The sequence below is a fragment of the Procambarus clarkii genome, chromosome 86, assembly GCF_040958095.1.
Source record: "Procambarus clarkii isolate CNS0578487 chromosome 86, FALCON_Pclarkii_2.0, whole genome shotgun sequence".
In the NCBI taxonomy this organism is placed as follows: domain Eukaryota; kingdom Metazoa; phylum Arthropoda; class Malacostraca; order Decapoda; family Cambaridae; genus Procambarus; species Procambarus clarkii.
This window is the reverse complement of record NC_091235.1, coordinates 19788409-19807267: the sequence shown is the minus strand read 5'-3', so window position 1 is coordinate 19807267 and position 18859 is coordinate 19788409. Positions and strand designations below refer to the sequence as shown.

The 18859-nt window shown below is 46.1% G+C and overlaps 1 protein-coding gene across 7 annotated transcripts in view; it reads right to left on the bottom strand.

Annotated features, from left to right (window-relative positions):
- LOC123768119 (uncharacterized) overlaps nucleotides 1–18859 on the bottom strand; it is a 363952-nt gene that overhangs the window by 282722 nt on the left and 62371 nt on the right. For all 7 annotated transcript variants that reach the window (XR_011225587.1, XM_069317178.1, XM_069317174.1 and 4 more), the window contains exon 2: nucleotides 8228–9632. Coding sequence is in view for 6 of the 7 variants with exons in the window: in XM_069317178.1 (XP_069173279.1) it covers nucleotides 8228–9632 (1405 nt within the window). In the remaining variant the exon portion in view is untranslated. The remainder of the gene's footprint in view (nucleotides 1–8227; nucleotides 9633–18859) is intronic.

Below are 18859 nucleotides of genomic sequence, written 5' to 3'. Positions count from 1 at the left end.
CACGGCTCAAAAAGCAACTTTTCAGAGTTAAGGCAGCAAGCCATCGGTAGCCTCATGTTTACTACACCAGGAGAAAACGGGGAGGGGGGGTTGAAATCCCCCCCCCTACACGCCCCCCAACCCCCCCATCTCACTTCCCCTCACACACACAGATCTTATTAGGTCTTAGAAACATCCTCCCCCCACCTTCTCCCCCCCCTCTCTCTCTCTCTCTCTCTCTCTCTCTCTCTCTCTCTCTCTCTCTCTCCCTCCCTCCCTCCCTCCTTCTACCCCATACCCCATCCCCCCTTTCCTCCACTTCCATCTCTTCATTCCCTTCCAGGCAGAGCTGTCAATTCACACCCAGATAACCTCCTATGTTACTCCTAAGTACCTCCTAAACTTTATATCGACGCCCTCTATTCCCATTTTCTTTCTCCAGTCCAACATTCTTTCTTTTCGTAATCCCATAGTTTGCGTCTATTTTACTCCAATACTTATTCACATAATAAGTATAAGGCAGCCGCTTAAGGCACACGTAGAACTACTAAAGAAGGAAGAAGGGGCCCGTTGTATTACAAATAATTTAAGGTCGACAGTAAATTTTGTAATCTAGATAAACTCTGCTTTTCTTTTTCTATAACAGTGGAAAATTGCCAGCTTGCTGTAACCGCGTGGAAACAGTTTTCAGCTTGCTGTAACCGCGTGGAAACAGTTTCCAGCTTGTTGTAACCGCGTGGAAACAGTTTCCAGTTTGTTGTAACCGCGTGGAAAGTTTCCAGCTTGTTGTAACCGCGTGGAAACAGTTTCCAGCTTGTTGTAACCGCGTGGAAACAGTTTCCAGCTTGCTGTAACCGCGTGGAAACAGTTTCCAGCTTGTTGTAACAGCGTGGAAACAGTTTCTAGCTTGCTGTAACCGCGTGGAAACAGTTTCTAGCTTGCTGTAACCGCGTGGAAAGTTTCCAGCTTGTTGTAACCGCGTGGAAACAGTTTCCAGCTTGTTGTAACCGCGTGGAAACAGTTTCCAGCTTGCTGTAACCGCGTGGAAACAGTTTCCAGCTTGCTGTAACCGCGTGGAAACAGTTTCCAGCTTGCTGTAACCGCGTGGAAACAGTTTCCAGCTTGCTGTAACCGCGTGGAAAGTTTCCAGCTTGCTGTAACCGCGTGGAAACAGTTTCCAGCTTGCTGTAACCGCGTGGAAACAGTTTCCAGCTTGCTGTAACCGCGTGGAAACAGTTTCCAGCTTGCTGTAACCGCGTGGAAACAGTTTCCAGCTTGCTGTAACCGCGTGGAAACAGTTTCCAGCTTGCTGTAACCGCGTGGAAACAGTTTCCAGCTTGCTGTAACCGCGTGGAAACAGTTTCCAGCTTGCTGTAACCGCGTGGAAACTTAGTTACACAAGTTGTGCAACTAAAGAAGGGTTAGCTGTTGTTAACCTACCTACCTGTGAGGCGTGTAAGGTGGACTGACTCCCACGTGCAAAAACATTTTGAAAAAGTCAGGAATTTTTCTCTTCTAGTTTGTTTGACAAAACTATCGTGATTAAAAATTAATATCGTTTTCTTGAAACAAGCTGACTAGGGTCTAGCCAGGAAATATTTCAATTAAGGCTGCTAGGCGCCTGACAGCTGGGTGGACAGCGCTTCAGATTCGTAGTCCTGAGGTTCCGGGTTCGATCCCCGGTGGAGGCGGAGACAAATGGGCAAAAATGTTTCTTTCACCCTGATGCCTCTGTTACTTAGCAGCAGTAAATAGGTACCTGGGAGTTAGACAGCTGCTGCTTTCTGTGGGATGGAGGCCTGGTCGAAGACCGGGCCGCGGGGACACTAAGCCCCGAAAACGAAAAGGTACAGTGAATTTGAAATGGAAACACACCCATTAACAGACAAAAACACACTTGTCCCTTCTGTGGAATAACGTTAAATAACTATCAATTTTACACCTCGTGAGAGGTCGATGGTACATACAGCTGATGAGACCATTGACACAATGTAAGATGTAGTTATATAACACGCAGGGATCGGTTGAAAAGGGGGAGGGAGAGGGAGAGAGAGAGAGAGAGAGAGAGAGAGAGAGAGAGAGAGAGAGGCAGAGAGAGAGAGAGGCAGAGAGAGAGAGAGGCAGAGAGAGAGACAGAGAGGGAGAGAGACAGAGAGAGAGAGAGAGAGACAGAGAGAGAGAGAGAGACAGAGAGAGAGAGAGACAGAGAGAGAGAGACAAGAGAGAGAGAGAGACAGAGAGAGAGAGGCAGAGAGAGAGAGACACAAGAGAGAGAGACAAGAGAGAGAGACAGAAAGACAGACCCGTTGGTCAGCAATTTGCAAGTCAAACTACCCTTCACCCCCCACCCCCCAATACACCCCTCAACTAGTTATACGGCTCCTTACCCATCTCCAAATCACCCTTCCATACCCCCCCCCCCCCTCCTGCTTCCCATACAATCCCATTTCTCATTGGGGAATCACGTTAATGTGATTTTATTTACAATTCCATTAACCCCTTTCACACCAACCTCCATCTTCCCCCCCCACCCAAAAAAAAGGGCAATAGGAGCCACTCTTTGTCATTAACACTTAAGTGGCGTCTTAGCATACCTTGCCTGGATTTAGGGGCTCAACGTCCCCACGGCCCGGTCTCTGAACATGACACAAGCCTCCGCAGAAAAAAATTTCATCAATTACAGAGGAAAAGCTACGAATGGAGACAAAGAAAGAAAGAGAATGGAAAGTGGAGTATAGGGAAGAACGTGAAACCCAGCAATAAGGGTTTGTGAGAAATTATATATATATATATATATATATATATATATATATATATATATATATATATATATACACATACGACCAAAATAGAAAACTATTTAGGATTATTAGTTATGAGTTGAGGAGAAATAGACTGTATCATTCAAATCAATATCATACACCAGACTGACATGACTGTACCGCGAGGCTGACATGAATCAGACAATCATGTGATGATGTGATGTGATGATCCAAGAGTGATGTGGTGTCACTGATGACGAGGTGGAGCTCTTACTGAAGCTCTTAACTCCTTCAGCTTAGCTCTTATTCCTCTATGGACAGAAAGCCGAGACTTGCTCTGTCCAGATTAACCACTGTCAACCTTGCCTCCCTGACGTCCAGTCGGTGACGCGGATTGGTTCGCGCCTTTCCCGCAAATTGCCAATCCAAAGCCATATAAACCCCCACTCCAACTACTGTCGGCCTCGTTAACGTGTCTGCTACAGTTTAACACATTATGGAGTGACCAATTAACACTAAACACGATAATGTTCCCTAACACTGTACCGACCCTAGATCTTCTTGTGGCAGCCCGTCCTCCAAACAAAGACCCAAAAGTGATTCCATCCACCCGCCAAACCCCCTGTTTATGAATGAAAAGCGGTTTACACACGACTCACAACTGATTTCGTTCGAACACTTCCGGAACAAGTGCTTCACTGACGAGTTTTGTTCGAACCACAACGCTGTAAATGCTTCACCCACGTACTACAAATGCAAATAATCGCCAACCGAACCTAAATACCTAACCTAACCTAACCTATGCCTATATATGCACAATATGCTAATATATTATAATATTAATTTATATTTGAGAAAATTCTTGTTTTGAATGAACAGCATGTTAAAATTTATGAATGCGTCTGTGGGGGCGACCGCTGGATGTAATGGACTTGAGTCGAGGACGGGTTGCTTGTGGTTATCTTGAGATGATTTCGGGGCTTAGTGTCCCCGCAAACCGGTCCTCGACCAGGCCTCCACCCCCAGGAAGCAGCCCGTAGCAGCTGTAACTCCCAGGTACCTATATACTGCTAGGTAACAGGGGCATCAGGGTGAAACGCTGCCCATTTGTTTTCGCCTCCACTAGGGATCGAACCCGGAACCTCAGAACTACGAATCCGAAGCGCTGTCCACTCAGCTATCAGGACGTATAGGCGAGTTTTCGCCTAACTTTTCCTAACCAGGAAAACGTCAAAAAGTACTGGGCTTCAATGCTTACTGTAGCGTTGCATTTTTTACGGATTGGTCGTTTCCGTAAGAAAAAGCGACTTGTTAGGTGGCCCCCAGTCATCCTATGGAGTGGTTCACCACCCAGCTCTGCCCGACACCTACGAGTTACCATCACTCAAGAGTGAAGCTTCATTTGCAAACCAAACATATGGTTTCCTTTACCCTGTTTATACAGCCTTCAGTGTATGTGTGTGTGTGTGTGTGTGTGTGTGTGTGTGTGTGTGTGTGTGTTTACTAGTTGTGTTTACTAGTTGTGTTTTTGCGGGGGTTGAGCTTTGCTCTTTCGGCCCGCCTCTCAACTGTCAATCAACTGTTTACTAACTACTTTTTTTTCCCACACCACACACACACACACACCCCAGGAAGCAGCCCGTGACAGCTGACTAACTCCCAGGTACCTATTTACTGCTAGGTAACAGGGGCACTTAGGGTAAAAGAAACTTTGCCCATTTGTTTCTGCCTCGTGCGGGAATCGAACCCGCGCCACAGAATTACGAGTCCTGCGCGCTATCCACCAGGCTACGAGGCCCCCCTGTGTGTGTGTGTGTGTGTGTGTGTGTGTGTGTGTGTGTGTGTGTGTGTGTGTGTGTGTGTGTGTGTGTGTGTGTGTGTGTGTGTGTGTGTGTGTGTGTGTGTGTGCGCGCGCGCGCGCGCGCCATTCCCAAGAGTACAGAGTGTAGGCGTACGGGTTGGCGTCCGTACGTGTATTGTACACGTTAAGTGTGTAGTTAAGAGGGGGGGGGAGCCTGTACTACACAAGCCAAGAGGAGGAAAGAGGACGTGATACCCTTGTTACGGCGTTATCGAAATTAGCATCATCGTCACCATTATGAAAATTGACGTGATGCCGAACCGATAACCGAATGCCAACGCTTCAACCAGACATGGGAGTGACGGGAGGGGGGATAGGGGAGATATTAGGGGAGGGGGTAGGAGGGGGAGTTTGGGGCAGAGGGGAGAGGGGGTGTGTGTGTGGGGGGGGAAAGGGGGGGTCATCATGTAGGATTACCAGGCACACACACACACATATAGAGAGGGGGGAGTTTGGGGCAGAGGGGAGAGGGGGTGTGTGTGTGGGGGGGGGGGGAGGGGGGGGTCATCATGTAGGGTTACCAGGCACACACACACACACATATAGGTGTTCTAAACGGGTGTTTTTAACGAGTGGATAGGGTTACCAGGCAAGGATACTTACTATCTGCTTAGTGGTGGAAGATGCTCCACTGCTTATCTCCGGTCTCTTGTGGATGCTGCTGGTGCTGGAAGCTGTGGTCGGGGCGAGAGATCTCTCTCCCTGGGCGCTCAAGAGGAGTCAAACAGCATCTATTCCGGTCAAGCGGTGCGGATGGCGTCACAGATCAGTTGATCAGGAAAGGAGAATCAATCGCAGAGAAGAAAATATAGAAAAAAAGGGGGGGAGGGAGAGGGAGGAGGGGGGGTAAGAGAAGTCAACTGGCTTGTACGTTGTTCGATCGAAGTCGGGAGAGTACGAATTGGTCGGGGTAGGGGGGGGGGAGGGGATGTCGGTGGTCGGCGAGTATTTTATTGCAGGGTGGCGGGGTTGGTCGGTCCTTCACTGCCGCTGCCCACGCCACCAACCCAGATGTTATCGTGTCTACACACACACGCACACACGCTATCCACGCGCACACGCACGCACCTACCCCCACGACACACATATACACATACCTGCCATCAGGCGTACATACACGCAAACGCACATATTCCCGAATACACAAATATGCGAGTACACGTACACACACACACACACGTATGGAAATACAAACAAACGAACACACTAAGAGCCAGATAAGTGGCGGGACCAAAGAGCCAGAGCTCAACCCTCGCAAGCACAACTAGGTGAGTATACACACATACCTGTTTCCAGTAGGCTCAGGAATCTGTACACCAGTTGATTGACAGTTGATTGGCGGGACCAAAGACCCAGAGCTCAACTAGGTTATCTTGAGATGATTTCGGGGCTTAGCGTCCCCGCGGCCCGGTCCTCGACCAGGCCTGCTTTTTGTTACACGCAGGAAGCAGCCCGTAGCAGCTGTCTAATTCCCAGGTACCTGTTTACTGCTAGGTAACAGAGGCATCAGGATGAAAGAAGCTCTGCCCATTTGTTTCCGTTTGAGGAAACAAATAGGCAGAGCTTCCGAGGTTCCGAGTTCGATCTCCACCAGGGATCGAACTCGGAACCTCAGGACAACGAATCGGTATCAGTAAATCAATTCAGGCTAAAATAGTGTACTGTTATAGTGTTATTTTAGTACTTTCACAAACTTCAGTCTTTGTTCCAGGTTCGTTTATGATCACTTTAAGATCCCTTCAACAGTTTGAGTTACTAATATCGTCAATGAGAAAATCCGTAGGGGCCGTGATGTAGGTTCGAATCTATGCGATTGGGGGGGGGGGTCCCAGGCATGAGTTGTTGTTGTTAAAGATTTGCTACTTAGAACAAAAAGTTCGAAGCAGCACGGGCTATGGTGAGCCCGTAGTAGAACTTTCTCACTGACGTAGTCACGTTAGTGTGATTTCTCTCAATGAATATATCGTCTTTGCTGAGTTGAACTCTTGCCACTCTCCTAAGTTGGAGGAATTTTACACTGAGAAACAGTAAAACAAATCCACACTGAAAAGTGTTTATTAAATGGCTACTTGAAGCGAATTCTGAGTAATCAAAAGCCAAAGGAGGAAAAGGCAATAACGAATGCGTGTCAATAAATTAAACCTCATTATACCTGGAATATAACTCGATCTTCTATTGCGAAAGCCAGGCCTGGAGGCCAGGCTAGCCTTAGGCACGGAGATACCCACACGCCCCAGCACTTCCTGCAAGAACTTGAGCAATTGTCTCTCACAAACTTCCACTTGTGTTCCGGCAATATTTCTTGTACATGGAGGGGAGATCGTGAACCCCTTGATGTTTACACACTGTTCTTCCATTCTGTATTTCCTACAGATAGATGTTATTTTATTGTGCATGTACCTGGATTGTACTGGAATGGGGTTCTGGGAGTTCTACTACGCAAGCCCGGGGCCAGGCTCGACTTGTGAGAGCTTGGTCCAACAGGCTGTTGCTTGGAGCGGCACACAGCTTTCTAGTATCTTCCATGTATAACTTATATGAGAGCTCCTCCTAAGAGCTTCGAGACGCTCTGCATATGTATTCCTTTTAGTTTAGAAATCGCTTCTGATTTGTGAGCAAATGTGCCGAGCTGTAATCCGTGTATTGAAGAAGTAATTTGTAAAGGAGACTTGGAGTTGTATCCCAGGATGTGGAAGAAGGATGAAGATACAGTAAGCAGGCGATGAGTCACAATAACGTGGCTGAAGTATGTTGACCAGACCACACACTAGAAATTGAAGGGACGACGACGTTTCGGTCCGTCCTGGACCATTCTCAAGTCGATTGTGAATGGTCCAGGACGGACCGAAACGTCGTCGTCCCTTCAATTTCTAGTGTGTGGTCTGGTCATCAAAGATACAGTAAGCTAGTAGAGATATGAGTTCGGGATAAGTGAACAGTGCCCAACCACTTCAGTCGGGGGGTTCGAACGTCAATCTTTGTAGTTTAGTAATATATAGTGCAGTTTTCCCCCAGATCTAAATCAACATTAACTTGGTTTGCGTATTTAATTTCTCCATAAAACTGATTTGACTCCTAATAACTCTTTTAAAGACTTTAATTATGTGTGTGGTGTTAATCCTTCAGGTCAATATTTTTTGTGTTACATACCTTTCAGAGCGGGGAATAATCATATCAGAAAACCTGACAATTATAGAGCATAAAGGAACTGCCACAACTGCAGCACACATGATGAACTGGATAACAGGAACCGTTCAAACCGGAGATGCCAGCGCCAAAGATGGAACCCATTCCTGCCACCAGTAACAGGAGGTATTCTCAGGAGTATGGGAAGTATTCTCAGGAATACCTCCCGTATTCCTGAGGTAATACAGAACAGTATTCTTGAGCTGGAATAGTGTTAAATCTTACCTGCCTCATTCAAAGCTGGATGAATTGCTGACTTGAAGAACATGATAATTTATGCGAATTACCGCCCATAGGTTGAAGATGGGCATGCGGGGTAACAGTGAGCTGGGGTATGGGAGATGGGCATGTGGGAGGGAGAGAAGGGATTTATCAGAGGAAAGCCCCAAGCCACTGGGCATGTGGGGGGGGGAACAATTAGGTGGGTATGGGTACTTACGTGTGAGATAGAGGACAGCTGCCAGGGCACCCAGGACCAGCAGGAGCAGCACCACCACGCCCGTGACCAGCAGACACGCCCGCCGACGCCCACCCTCGCCGCGCATAAACTTAACCTTCCAAGCCCGGAACAATCCCTGTCGCTTCAGTTTCGCGGGCGTGGGCGTCACTCCGCCTTTCCCGTGGCGTGCGGAGGCGCGCAGGGAGGGCGTGGTGGTGTGAGCAGACGTGGGCGGGGTGTGGCCGACTTCTCGCGCCAACAGGGCCGATACTGTAGGCAAGGTCGAAGAAGATGTGGAATTTCCGCAAGAGTCTGTTCGGACAAGGTACTTGGCAGTCGCGCCCGCCGCCGTTGCTGCCCTGAGCGACCCCCGCGAGTTGTTATAGGTCAGCGTGGGGGTGCCGGAGCCCCCCTCGCGCGGGTACAGATGCGGTTGGGCGTAGATAGGCTCGGTGCTGGAATAATCGCTGCCTCCGTAGTGGTAGTCGGGCCGGTGGTCCAGCGCGGGGTCCAGACGGTGTTCGCGCGGGTCTATGTGGTGCTCGCGCGGGTCTATGTGGTGTTCGCGCGGGTCTATGTGGTGTTCGCGAGGGTCTATGTGGTGCTCGCGAGGGTCTATGTGGTGCTCGCGCGGATCAATGTGGTGTTCGCGCGGGTCTATGTGGTGTTCGCGCGGGTCTATGTGGTGCTCGCGCGGGTCTATGTGGTGCTCGCGCGGGTCTATGTGGTGCTCGCGCGGGTCTATGTGGTGCTCGCGGGGGTCTATGTGGTGCTCGCGGGGGTCTATGTGGTGCTCCCGCGGGTCTAGGCGGTGCTCGCGAGGATCTATATGTTCGCGGGGTTCCATATGATGTTCGCGGGGGTCCATATGGTGTTCGCGGGGGCCCATGTGGTGTTCGCGATGGTCCATGTGGTGGTCGCGAGGGTCCACATGATGCTCGCGCGAATCCAAGCGATGCTCGCGAGGATCCAAATGCTCGCGGGGGTCCCGGTGATCGCGATGGTCCATGTGGTGGTCGCGGTGTCCGGGGCACTGATAGACGTGATCGTGGTCGCGCGGCGCCTGGCAGGAATACATGGGTTCGCCGTGGGGCATGTGGGCAGGGCACAGCGGGGGCAGGGAGGGATCTGGGTATAGTGTAGTGGTGGTATGCCCCGACGAAGTGGGTACCCCAGACACTTGTACCACAGTCCCAGGCAGGACATTTCCCGGTACCCCGGTCACGCCCAACACGCGCCCATTGTGGACGTGGGTAACGTGTTGGGGCACGCCCACGCCCCTTTGGGCGTGGGCGTGGTGGATGGTGGGGAGGTGGTGTGGTCGCCGCTGGGACATCGTGCGTGGCGGACCTCTCGTGCTCTCGTAGACAGACTGGTCGCTATCCAGGAACGCTGGGTTCTCCATCTGCAAGGTCACAGGAAGTGGCATTAGTCACTCGATATAACGAACACTTAACTTCATAACCCCTATTCCTTTCCCCCCATCCCATCCCAAATCCTTATCCTGACCCGTTCCAAGTGCTGTATAGTCGTAAAGACTTGGCGCTTTCCCCTGAGAGATCCCTCTCTCCATAACCCCCTCCCTCCTCCCTCCTCCGGCATGTAGTACTCTACATGGAGGGTAGAAATAGCCTAAGCTACTCTATCCCATTGAGATGTATTTTATTGTATCAATAAACGTACTTGAACATGCACGCTAAATCATGTTGTATTCAATTGGGCGCAACAATTGTAATTGGTCATCGTCTTGCAACCATGGCATTTATCTAATGGCACTCTCTCAAGTAACCGGTCGCGTTTGTTACGTTATCAAAACCCTGTTAACAAATGCAACGTATTAAAAGCAAAAAAAGTTATCTTTGCATAGGACTAGATAGGTTGAGTTGCTAAAGTTCGTATGTTTCTGGTTGGAGATTTTGCGGAAACAAATCAAGAGAACTCACTCACTCACTTTCTAATTCTCTCATTCTCTCTCTCTCTCACGGGGCTAGTATGTGTGTGTGTGTGTGTGTGTGTGTGTGTGTGTGTGTGTGTGTGTGTGTGTGTGTGTGTGTGTACCCACCCAGTTGTGCTTGCAGGGGTTGAGTTTTGGCTCTTTGGTCCCGCCTCTCTCAACTGCAGGAGTGAGCTCTTATCTCTTCGATCCCGATTTGTTTAAACCAGCGGTTGTCTAATCATGAATTCACAGACTCCCGACCTAGCTATTTATCGTATCTGCCATATATTACACAACCATTTCCATGACGCAGCCCACAACAGCGTGCTAGTGGCTTTACAAGAAATTTTAGAACCCCCCAGATGTTCTACGGGCCTATTCCTCCCCTATCCAGCAGGAAAAGGTTCTACGAGCCTCTTCCTGATGGGTAGAGAAAAGGGCAGGGGGGAATATATGGGTGTGCGCCCCTTGTGTCTGTCTTCACGACTGCCGCCAACATTGTTTACATGGCGGCCCAAAACTCTGTGTTCCATCAGCTTCCCCTGGTGCTGTTTGCTCCCCGGTCCCCTGATAACCAAGGCCCGGCCCTTGTTTACATTAGTTTGCCCTTTATTTCTGGGTTGACATTAGGATATACATACAACCGTTTCTCGGTGTATGTATACTGGGACTTTACCCATGAACGATGTTTAGTACTAAAGTATACTTGCTTGGGCAAAGTGGATATCTAAGTGTTTAGATATCCTGACCCAGGACGGCTATAGAAGCTTCACTATCTGCCCTGTTATCATCTCGCATCGTTGTTTCGTCTTTATGTGAACCTACAATTGACAAATATTTAATTAAGGATAACCAAGCAATTCAAAACATTCCTTCGTTCATTGTCAGCTCAGCTTGATTTTTTGATTGTTGCCGCCGGAGGCGGCTAGTTTATTATGCACCACATACCCATCCTGTGAGCGGTAGCGCAAAAAGCATTACAGAGGGCACAAAAGGTCTTTATCAGTCCTCATCTTAGATTATTACATTTCATTTCATCTATCCTTCATCTATCCATCCTTCATCCATCCATTTCATCTATCCTTCACACCTTATAGTTACAATGTCAGCTAGTTACAGAGAAAGTGCTATTTCAAGAGCTATATATTTACAGTAAGTCATTATACATTAATGGTCAGATCAGCTGATGCATCAATTCCTGAAAGTTTCACCAATCTAGCTAGGCTATGCAACTCGATTTGAAAATTATGGCGGGATTAATTTGAGATTACTTATCATTCTTTCCGGAGGAGAATTTAAGAATAATTATCGCTTGCCAGCTAGCTGCGTTAGTGACTACGATTTATCTGCTGCAATGTTGATAGGGAAATGTAAGCCTATTTTTTTTTTGGGGGGGAGGGGGGGGCGGATGCAAGGAACATTCATTAATCAGTCTTGACAAAGGAAATTCAATATGCAAGCGGAAATTGCCGTTAGAGAAGTTCTGTTAGCGTGAATGGCACCACCAAGGAAATCGTCATGGAGCTGGCAATTTAACACACACACACGCATGTGATTAACGATGAAAACAAGGGCTCCTTTGTATAGCTAGCAAGCAAGCTAGCCTTCACCCGCCAAACACACACCTAAACTACGACGTTGGTACAACGTTCGAACAAGTTTTAACACCTCCTAACCAGTTATAACAACCAATATAGCAAGTTGTAACAACGTTCTAATACGTCATAAACACGTTAAGCCAAGATGTAAAGACTTTATTACAAGTTGTAACAAACGGAAAATAGAGACAGTTACGGTTTGTGTTTCCAGGGCAGTGGCTCGTTCTTGCCTCGCAAGCTGGTCTTAGTCAAGGACCAGATTCACGAAGCACTTACGAACCTGTACATCTTTCCTCAATCTTTGGCGGCTTTGTTTACAATTATTACACAATTAATGAGCTCCTAAGCACCAGGAGGCTGTTTATAACAATAACAACAGTTGATTGGCAAGTTTTCATGCTTGTAAACTGTTTAATAAAGGACCAAAGTCTAATAAAGAACTGTTTATTTGAGGACCAAAGTCCTCAAATATTGAGAAAAGATGTACACGTTCGTAAGTGCTTGCGTAACTGCTTCGTGAATCTGGCCCCAGACCATTTCTATTAGTAGTCACTTAACTTAAACAACACAACAATACTGAATACGTAACTGATAACCGACCCTCGTACCGGGCGATTCTAAAGCGGATTTTAGAAATTTGCAACATCACTAACGTTAATGAGGATAATATTTTACAATAATATTCCAGTCAGTGCAGCAAATTTCAATATTGCCGTCGCTGAGTCGCCAAAATTTGCTTTTAATAAAGTTTACAACAATGTTCACTAAGAGGATGAGTGGCGCTGCCTTGGGCTACACCCCCCACACCATCCCCAAGTTCAAGTATGTTTAATGAGACAAGAAAGAAATACATCTCAAAGGGACACACACCATCCCCAACTATCAGCGCGTCATGGATACGTCAGGAGATCGGGGGCTCGAGCTTCATCCCAACCCTCATGGCTAGTTGGAAGTGGGTAATGGAAAAGTGAAGATTTAACTGTCAGGACTCGCGACTGGGTAATGGAAGAAACGAATAGCCTCATCCAACGACAACTAATTGAGTGTTTTATCTCTCAGAATGTTTGGTAATATGTTTATTGTTTGTGATGTGTGTATATGTATGTATTAACACGATGTACTGAACGGGGTGAGAATAGCTTGAGCTACCTCATCCCTTTGTGTGTATTTTACCTCAATAAACTTATTTCAATTTCAATTCAACTAATGGAGTCCTAGACTAATGTCAAATGAAAACGAACAGCATTAACGTCTCTATTATATGAAAGAAATGGTGTCCGCAGCTGTCTCTTAGGGAAATGTCTCCTAGGGCAACCCGTTCTCGCAAATTCGTAAAGTCAATATTGACTTATTAACTACGTGCATAGGTGATATACTAAACATAATAGATACCCTTAAAAAGATTCATAGAAAACACCGACCTTACCTAACCTTGTTAGTATCTTAAGATAAGCATCTTATTGCTTCGTAATTACAATTATTACTTAACCTATACCTATTATAGGTTAGGTAATAATTGTAATTACGAAGCAATAAGATGCTTATCTTAAGATACTAACAAGGTTAGGTAAGGTCGGTGTTTTCCATGAATCTTTTTAAGGGTATCTATTATGTTAAGTATGTCACCTATGCACATATTTAATAAGTCAATATTGACTTATTAAATTTGCGAGAACGGGTTGCCTAGGGCAATGTCTCCTAAGGTAATAGTTATCTCCCCCGAGCCCGGGACGAGAGAGCTGATAATGTAGCCTACACTGGCAAAATGCTGGAAGGTCAAGTTCCAAACCTGCATAATAAAATTACAACATAATCACACTGAAGTGTTAGATACGTTAAAAAATAACGAATGAACCCAATGAAATTATTGCAAAGCAGCTATGGGCTAAGCCCAATTTTGAAATAGTTTATGAACATACATCAGCTACTCTTCAACCACTTGCCAGTATGAGAAATATGACTGAAACAAAGGAATTCAAAAGGGAATTGTGGATTACAGGGATTATCCATAGACTAGGCTGGAGAGCCTAGTCCTGTGGATAATCCACAGACTTTGGATACAAGCCTGGCACAATCGCCCTCTGGGTCGGCCAAGTAGGGCAAAATCTCCACCAACAAACAAATTCTCAAAACTTTGGGCAAAAAGTTCTTTGATCTAGCTGTCTTCTCCTTTGTTTATGGATGAAAAGCACTTTACACCTGACACAAGTGGTTACGCTAACACTTTTCTTGTGGAGTTTCGTTTGCTTAATATATTTGAAACAAATAATAGCTGGGAGAGCTAAATTTCTAACTCTTGTAGGCCTAATCACAAACTTATTATACAATATTAACTTAGATTTGATGAAATGAAGTTTTTACATACAATGTTAATAATTAATTGTACTTAAAACACGTTTGAATAATATTTTAAGCAGCCTAACCTACACCCACAAGTAAATATTCTATAATGCAGGACACAAATTTTGTATTGTTTAAATATACAATGCCATACAGTAATTTAATATAAAGTTCTATCTACTGTCTTATACATGCGACTTTGAATTTTTCGGAATTCTATATCTAATTCTGGAAAAAGTTAATGCTGTTACCTAAATATTTTTGAGTTTTCAACACGACATTTCACAGACTCGTTTACAATTTGCTACGTAAAAGCCATTACTAATTTAATTTTTGGTAACTGCGTCATGACCGGCTTTGATATCCAGTCTTTGTTTACTATTAACGAGAAATAAAATATTTAATTATACAAAATGCTTAAACAAAGGTATCAGTCAGATGTCTGCCATATAGTCGAACTTGAATTCCACAATATTTTTCGGAAAATTGTTTCCACTTTTCTAGCCAATGACAAAATATGAGAGAGAGAGAGAGAGAGAGAGAGAGAGAGAGAGAGAGAGAGAGAGAGAGAGAGAGAGAGAGAGAGAGAGAGAGAGAGAGAGAGAGAGAGAGAGAGAGAGAGAGAGAGAGAGAGAGAGAAACAGTTTTAACTTTTATTTTATTAACACATTTAGGATTATCTACATTTGTGCAGATGCCCTTAGACTATATGAAGGGGAGCACAGAGCAAGAACAAGCTATATGATGTTAAAAATCCCTACCACACAGGATGGTTAGTCATATAGGGTTGATGGGGTTCTGGGAGTTCTTCTACTCCCCAAGCCCGGCCCGGGGCCAAATGAGTAGCCTGCACTAGCAAGTTTCAGGTGCATTATAAGGATATTCTCAGGAACACGAATTAATAAAGTGATTGCAAAGCTGCACGTACCTCACATGATGGCGGGTCTGAAAGGTCTAATAACTGGACATTCAGTAATGTCCGTCCTCAGAGCAAATCTATTATCATGTAAAACAACTCCCACCCCCCAATTCCCTTTGAAACCACCTGGATAATTGTCTAGATATTTGTGATCTGAAAGCATATTAGTGTTACAGTAATCGTTTACATGTAAACTGGCAAGTGAACTTTTGTCCTAAACAAGAGGTTATTCTGAAGTTATAACTGTATTGTATTATAAAGCATTGATTTAAAATATAATAAGTTGAAAGCGTTTTCTTTGAAGAATTTGATTTTCTGTAAACGGAATTCTCGGGTACACTGAAATAATTTTCGAATTCCATATTTAACATTGTAGTCAATAATACATCATATTAACGTAACCAAACGTAATGAAACCTAACCTAATCAGGGATAAAGAGTAGATAATAGCACAAATTATGTAGTTGTTCTCAATCCAATCCAGTGAGCGGATTCCCTCCCTGAGGAGGAAACTTAAGTCCTCCAAGCAATAGCCTGTTGGACCAAGTTATCACAAGTCGAGCCTGGCCCCAGGCCGGGCTCAGGGAGTAGAAGAACTCCCAAAACCCTCTCCAGGTATGTTCCAGGTATGCGGACTGGTCAAATGTAATGTGTGAGAGAACAATTCAATTTCTTTATTATGCACCCCATACCCATCCCGTGAGCGGTGGTGTAAAGGATTACAGAGGCACATAATCGGTTCAGGAACTGAACCCTCTAGTTCGTTTAGCTAAGCAAATAACAATTTTTGACACTAGTTACACGTGAGAGAACGACTTCGATTCTCAGCTGTCAACCAGAATTCGAACACATGAACTGTGGGAAGCGAAAGTTCTCAACCTGCTAACAGGAGTCAGAAGGCATAAACTCCTAAGTAAAACAAAACAAAAAACGAAAAAAAATATATAAGAAACTTCTCACATAAACACACTTTCATCCATTCACATTTGTTTGCGAGTTGGCAAGGCTAAGCTTATTTATGACGTTGTGAGTGAATCCGAGAGTGTGTAAAAGCTTGAAAGTGTCGGTATTGTGTTTCATGTGAGAGTCCGAGTGTATGTGTACCACAAGTGAAGTGTCTTGGTGAGAAAACCACTCAAAAGAGGAGGAGGAGGAGGATGGAGAAGGGATAGAGTAGAGAGAAGGAATGGGATGGAATGGGGATGGGGAATAAAGGATGGAAGGGAGAAAGGACAGTATGGTCCACACAAGTACTGAAAGAGAGCTCCTCTTACTCCATGTTCCTCTTCTACACACATAACAGACAACAACATATTCATTTCCAACTACAAAATCAATCTCCATCCCTAAGGAAATGTAGATGTTTATCTCTCAGAATGTTTGGTAATGTTTATTGTTTGTGAAGTGTTTATATGTATGTATTAACACGATGTACTGAACGGGGTGAGAATAGCTTGAGCTACCTCATCTTCTTGAGATGATTTGATTTCGGGGCTTTAGTGTCCCCGCGGCCCGGTCCTCGACCAGGCCTCCACCCCCAGGAAGCAGCCCGTGACAGCTGACTAACACCCAGGTACCTATTTTACTGCTAGGTAACAGGGGCATAGGGTGAAAGAAACTCTGCCCATTGTTTCTCGGAGGCGCCCGGGATCGAACCCGGGACCACAGGATCACAAGTGCAGTGTGCTGTCCGCTCGGCCGACCGGCTCCCTGGGTAATGGTCCCTTTGCGTGTATCCCTTTGTGTGTATTTTACCTCAATAAACTTATTTCAATTTCAATCTCCATTGAGGGTAACCGTGATAAATCAATCAAGGGAAACATTGTGAAGTTTCAAGGTAACGAAAAACAAAACGTGGCAACTGGCGCCTGTCAATCAAGGGAGATCATGTGAGGTCAGCCAGTTTCCGGTCAACAAGTCTGCTCCGACAAATTGGCCGCGAGAACCACAGAGCCCACAGATGTTTCTCAATGTGACCCCTGAACCCTGTTTTCTATGAAAGGTCGAGTGAAAAAAACACACGACCCAAAAATAAAGCAGACAAGAGTAGTATGTTCGTGTTTATTAGTAATAATAGATATATATTATTATCATCATTATTATTATAGTAATAGTGATCAAACCTTCTACAATATAACAGCTTTACTTGGACAATTAATAAACACAATTATATAAAAAATCTGAAATAAAAAGATTCACCATTTACGGTAAACAAAGAGTGGGAGGGGGAGGGGGAGGGGGAGGGAGGCGAGACGTAAATTGTCAGAATTCTCCCCCAGAGGAGAATGGAGGGGGTGGCCCGGAGCCCGTCCGCCCAGAGAGAGTGTGAGAGAGGGAGAGAGAGAGAGGATCAAGCGGAAGCCCAATATGGCCTAACTCCATCAGCGTCCAATATGGCCACCGCTACCCCCCCCCCCCATAACTCAGCGCCGGGGTGATGGGGGGTGGGGGAAGGGAAGGGGGAGGTCTACGCCATATCGTAAACTGCCATCATAAACCCCCAACTTTTTCAACAGTTTCACTACAGGGAGGCCGGCTTGGCTTCCTCCAAGAGACTGCTTTCTTGTCGTCCACTTGGGGGGGGGGGGAAGTTAGAGAAATGGGGAATAGGGGGGGGGGGGGTCAATGAAAATATATTTGACAGAACTAACTGTATTTCGCAAAAGGATGAACAACCCAGCCTGGCCTCGGGCCGGGCTTGGGGAGTAGAAGAACTCCCAGAACCCCATCAACCAGGTATCAACCAGGTATCAACCAGCAGGTTTTCTTCCTTTTGGGGAGTGTTGTACATGCTGCTATGGCGGTGTGTCCACTCACAGGATGAGTGGCGCTGCCCAATAAACTCGCCCCTCGGGGCAAAAATTAAAAACAAAATTAAATCTATTTCACAAAAGAGTAGTACACTAGTCATTACTAAATCACGAAAGAGTTTGGTTAAATTAACATTTTTAGGGGTTGAAATGAAATGGATTGCAAATCACTACACCACACATTCCAAAATATCTCCCCATTGCCACTGGTGATGGGGAGATATTTGGCCCACCAGCATGCAGGTGTAGGGGAAGGAACAGGTGTAGGGGAGAAACAGTTGTAGGGAGAAATCGGTTTAGGGGAGGAACAGGTGTAGGGGAGAAACAGTTGTAGGGAGAAACCGGTTGAAGGGGGCAACAGGTGTAGGGAATGAGCGCCTGAAAGAAGCACAATTACACTGGCGGGAGTACACAAGACTGTGCCCAAAACAGACTGTGCAAGACTGTGCCTCCCACCACTGTGCCCAAAAGAGAGCCAGGAGACAGCACAGTTAAGCGAGGGAACGACACACGACACCAACTTCCCTACTCCCCGACCCCTGGCTCACCCCTGGCCTAAGGGATTACCCCTCAGCCCTCTTCCTTGAGGTTTCACTTTTCATAAACACATCTAGCATCTCCTGCTCGTGGACAAACCCTTACTACAAATGCTGTAAGAATATAACGCCAACTACTTTTATTCACTGAAAATTCATTTAAAAAATTTACAAAGGAGTTTGTAAATACTGACCATTTTCCAAATATTTTACAGTGTTATCTTGAGGTCATCTTGAGATGATTTCGGGGCTTTTTAGTGACCCCGCGGCCCGGTCCTCGACCAGGCCACCACCCCCAGGAAGCAGCCCGTGACAGCTGACTAACACCCAGGTACCTATTTTACTGCTAGGTAACAGGGGCATAGGGTGAAAGAAACTCTGCCCATTGTTTCTCGCCGGCGCCTGGGATCGAACCCAGGACCACAGGATCACAAGTCCAGCGTGCTGTCCGCTCGGCCGACCGGCTCCCTAATATCCTCCCTAGTGTCACTAA